Source organism: Lactuca virosa, chromosome 8 (genome assembly GCF_052849685.1).
Source record: "Lactuca virosa cultivar CGN04683 chromosome 8, Lactuca_virosa_CGN04683_v6, whole genome shotgun sequence".
NCBI lineage: Eukaryota > Viridiplantae > Streptophyta > Magnoliopsida > Asterales > Asteraceae > Lactuca > Lactuca virosa.
In genome coordinates, this window is record NC_136433.1 from 72597736 (window position 1) to 72603055 (window position 5320).

Below are 5320 nucleotides of genomic sequence, written 5' to 3' on the forward strand. Positions count from 1 at the left end.
TCTCATTTAATGTTTAATTTTTTGTGTTATTGGAAATATTAATAGAAATGTCTAAAAGTTTACAAAATAGATCAAATTTTCAGATTTTTTTTAAAAAAATAGTATTTTTCATATTTTTTTTAAAAAAGTTGCAGATTTTTTAATTTTTTATAGAAAATATGAATTTTTGAAAAAAATATTTTTTTTACATAAACTGCAATTTTTTTAAAAGCATTTAAAAATCATTAAAATTAAAAAAAAATGGAAAATTTAAAAAATGCTATAATTTTTTAACCGAAAAATCAACATTTTAGGTGCATATATGCATATTTTTACAAATGCATATATATATATTTCATATGCCATAATATTTGTAAGGAAATCATAACAAAATTCATTTTAATTACTAATCTATAAACACAATAGAATAAGTATTTTATTCGATACAAAATAAAATATAAAAAAAATGCTACAAAATTTCAAAAGCATTTTCATGTCTTCGCGTCAATATTTCCATATTTTCTTCAATTTATCATTTTTCACCTCTTTAATATTCACCACAATTTCTTCCAAATCTACAAGAAAATTAAAAAAATCTGATTGATGCAAAAACACTCACAAAAATACATATGTGATTAACATATGAATCACAGACGATTCACATATGAATTACATGTGATTCATATGTGAATTACATATGATTTACATATGAATCACATGTAATTCATATGTGAATTACATGTCAATCACATGTAATTCATATGTGAATTACATGTGAATCACAGGTAATTCATATGTGAATTACATGTGATTTACATGTGAATCACATGTAATTCATATGTAATTTACATGTGATTCACATGTAATTCATATGTGATTCACTTGTGATTTACATTTGAATAACATGTGAATTACATGTGATTCACATCTGAATTACATGTGATTTACATGTGAATCACATGTAATTCATATGTGATTCACTTGTGATTTACATGTAAATCACTAGACACTTATAGAAAATATGGAAATCTTGACAAAGAATTGATATATCTCCAGAAAGGTGATTTGAGGTTGTTTTCATTGCTGAGAGAGAGTAATTATATCTTTGAAGAATTTTTACAGCTAAAGCATCTGCAAGTTCTATTTTGTTTTCTATTTCTTCCTGCAGAAATAACCAACAACTATCACATTGTCTAAATTTATGGAAGTTTTTGATTTGATGTGAAGGAGTCTTTACTAGACATGAATGATTTGATCAAAAAGGTCAAAAAATGTGCTCTATCAAACATGGATTTACTATTATAAAAAGCATACCTGTCTTTGTTGATGTTTTGAGCCTGGTTTTCTTGCCATTCTTGATACATTGAGAATAATTCCAGTAGCACTTTCCGATCTATAATAGCTATTTCAAGCACAAGAAAAAAGATCAACAAAAAGTATGTAAAGGTGTTAATTATTGTTCGATGAAGATAAATGATTGTAACACAGTAACACCAATACCTGAATCAGAAGAAGATGATGGCTTCCTGACTAAAATTTCTGTCAAGCTGCTCTCTGTTGATGCAGATGTCAATATTGGAGTTGCCTGATCGAGTAGTATCACATAACAGAAGGATCAATTTATGAATTAACAGCTATGATAACAGATTGTTTCGGATTATTCCCAATTTGTAACAAAATTGACCTCAGTGTTGCGTCAATTTTGAACTGATAGATAAAACTCTCAATGAAGTAATACAAATTGACTACTTGTAGCGATGAATTTATGACTTTGGCAACAGAAGAAATATAAACACATTGATTATACATCCGAGTTCTTATACTCGTATAACACTTGTAGGATTTATGGAAAGAAGGAATTGAAGAAGCTCAAGTCACTTAGTTCTAGTGTTCGTCAATAGAAAGAAAAAAGACTCATAATTTTTAGGGATCTAATCTTCTCTAACATGGGATCCACGTCTTCGAATCGCTCGGAGACGGTGGTGATTCCATCTTCAATCTTCCTCACATAAACAAATAAAATGATGAAAATGATTCAATTTCTGATAAATAGTGTTTAATTGATTAGGTTAAAGATTGGCGTACCTGTAATTGTGAATTTGAAAGAGTAGATTCCGATGATCCCATGGTCCAACGCCTTGCCTTCTGATATTATTCCGATGAGCCCATGGCGCTATGATTATCAACAGATCTCAAAGTCATGAATCTCGACATTCTGTTTCTCAGTCATAATCAATCCATCACATTTTATCGGTGATGAGATCTCGAAAAAATTATAAATGATTATTTCTAGATCTCAACAAAATTATAGAAGATCAGAGTTGGTGCATTCAAAATCGGTCGGAGATGAAAGATCGATGAGGAACAATAACTCCATATTTGGACGACTTGACGCTGATTTTAGGGGAAACCGATTGACTTGATGAGCAAATCATCTACATTGGAGGTGGAGAAGAGAAACAGTAGATGATCCGATGTCGGAGAAGAAGTTGATCAGGGGAATCATTGGAGAAGAAACTCGCTGCGAGGATGAGAGTAGATCGTAGGTTAGAGAGAGAGAGAGAGAGAGAGAGAGAAAAAGAGAGAGAGAGAGAGAGAGAGAGAGAGAGAGAGAGAGGAGAGAGATGATATTTTAGTTTATCAGTATATTTAGGATATAATGTAATTAAATGTTTGTTTCCTATAATACACTTGTTTAATTTAATTAAGATACCCCTGCCATTTTAGTTTTCTATCTATTTACAAAAATGCCACTTTACATCTTAACCCTCGTTTTTTTTATCTAACGCTCCACCTTTAGTTCTCGGGTTCTCGGGAAACTATAGGTTCTTAAATGATCATTCCTCTCTCTCTCTCTCTCTCTCTCTATATATATATATATATATATATATATATATATATATATATATATATATATATATATATATATATAAGCTTAGGTTATTTTGTTTCTAGTAACTATTGTGTGCCAGAATGCACAGATCTGGACCATCGGAAGAAATAGAATCAAAGGTCATGATCTGAGGGTCTATGATACTACAATAGGGTAACATGTACCATATAATCACACAAATTTCAGTATAAGGGCATTTTAGTCAATTGAGACAAAATTAAAAAAGGAAAAATCGAGATTTATGGGATAATTAATGATTTTGATTTAAAAAATCTGATTTTTTTTCAAGTTAATTCAATTTCAAACGTAATTTGTAAACATAAACCGATTTTATTCTATCAGAATGTTATTTTGTTAAAATGATATTCTGTAATTATGTCAGAATGGTATACAACTATGAACATAATATTATAAACACATATTATCAGGACCAATAATTTTTAATGAATACAACTTTTATATAAGACGAATTTTAATAGTTTAGAATAAGTAATTACATACATTCTTAAAAGAATACAACTATGAACATAAACTACATTCATTCTTGAAATCTCTTGCAAAAAAAATATCGGCATTCTTGAAAGAATCCGCATTCACTTTCTTGTTTCGTTTCTAGATGTCTTGTGTATGTTTAACCTCTAAGCCACTTCAAAAATATGCTAGCATTCTATGAGATTGACATTTTATGAGATTGACATTCTGTCAGAATTGTATTGCATGAGAATGATTTTATACAAGGAGTCTTTCCCATCAAGTCTTCAAGCCATTCTTCAAGCCATTTCTATCACAAATTCGTTGCCAAATATTTTGTAGTGATACACTTGTAACAACTGCACATTAAACATATAACTAATTAACTACAATTCTATCAGAATACAACAATAATATTCTTAATTACAGAATAAACCATTCTTGCAGAATGGTTTTGAATATTCTTAAACAATTTGAACTTATTAGCAGCTTACAGATTCTTTCATTCTTTCATTTTCCTGTCAAGAAGAAGTAGCCTCATCACATTTCGTTTTCCCTTGTTCATTTCCTGTCAAAAATTAAACCCAAAACCCACCAAAACTCCATTGATTTCAGTAAAAAAAAAAGTAAACAGAAGCAACAGGGAGGCTGCCGGAGCAGCCCCCATTCCACTTACCTATTGGCCACCTTGAACACCTCATCTACCGTCGCCGGTCGCTGCTATTTTTGTCCCTTCGTTTTCCCACCGCCAACAACGAGAAAGAAACTCAAGATGGTTCACAGGAGATAGGCTGCTCCATTTACCCCTGTCAAACACCAAAGCCCAAACAACAACTTAGGTATATCGATTCTGTCAAGAATCACAAAAAAATGAAGGAAGAAGGTTACCTGTTGCTGATCCCGTTCATATTTTATGTGGAAGAGGAGCCACCCAAACGACTGCCATGGTCGATGACTGTCCTGCTGCCTTCGTTCTTTCTACTTTAGCTTAGATGTCTTCCCTCTTCAATCAATCAAGAACCTGTGATAGCCTTCCTTTCTCCCATTCAATCGAGCAACGAAAACGCCCCATGTGAGCTGCTACTGCCGTCAGTTCCTCCCACCGAACCACCACTTTCCTACTCCCTGTTCGCAGTGGGCATCCATCATCGATCCACCCATATTATTGCATTTCGTTCGTTTTTCCCTTATTTTGATCGAGTTCTTTTTCGTTTTCTTTTCTTCCAGTCGAACTCAATAAACAAAACACTAACCTGAAGTCGCTAATCTCCTCCGATTCGCACCTCACGGCTGGAGTAGAAGAGGAACAGATTTCGCATATCCCTTCCGAGGAAGAAGAAGCGTAGAGCTGCCTGAGCAACCTTGTTGCCTTCGTTCATCTTCTCCTTCTCGATCAGACGAGGATCGAAATCCTTTTCCCCCAATTCACATCGTCGATAACGTCAATAAGAAAATGAGAGGAGGCAGAAATAGAATACGTATATATGAGAGGCTAAGGTTAAATAATTGGTCAAACAGATTTTTAAGGTAATTTCCATGAATTAAGGGATTTTATTTTAATTATCATGCTAAAGTTACATAATTAACCTTAATACAATTTTTAATTATTTAATTATTCCTAAATTCCTATTGGTGCATTGATGCACACAATAGTTGCTAGAAACATTTGAACTTTTATATATATATATATATATATATATATATATATATATATATATATATATATATATATATATATATATATATATATAATCATTTTCAAATTTATAAATAGAGGAGACAAAGAAAAGATGATTTGAATTTAGTAAGAAACAAACCACTTAAAAGGTTTGTGATTCAGGGGTAAATTTATTTGGAAGCCCGGGGTAAACAATGCTATATTTTAAATTTCGTCTAGAAGTGTTAATTTTTTTCGTAATTTTTTTAAAAGATTAAAACACTAAAACCCAAACTAGTCCAAACTTAAAAGTGTTTATT

The 5320-nt window shown here is 31.4% G+C and overlaps 1 protein-coding gene across 1 annotated transcript; it reads right to left on the reverse strand.

Moving 5' to 3' along the window:
• Positions 1-1130: 1130 nt before the first annotated feature.
• LOC145134679 (uncharacterized) lies at positions 1131-2154 on the reverse strand. The gene is made up of 3 exons (XM_079069525.1): positions 2065-2154; positions 1480-1564; positions 1131-1381 (listed from the first exon to the last, which is right to left on the reverse strand). Exons 1-3 carry the CDS (start codon positions 2104-2106, stop codon positions 1179-1181), a joined length of 330 nt encoding a protein of 109 aa, XP_078925651.1. The 5' UTR covers positions 2107-2154; the 3' UTR covers positions 1131-1178.
• Positions 2155-5320: the final 3166 nt, after the last annotated feature.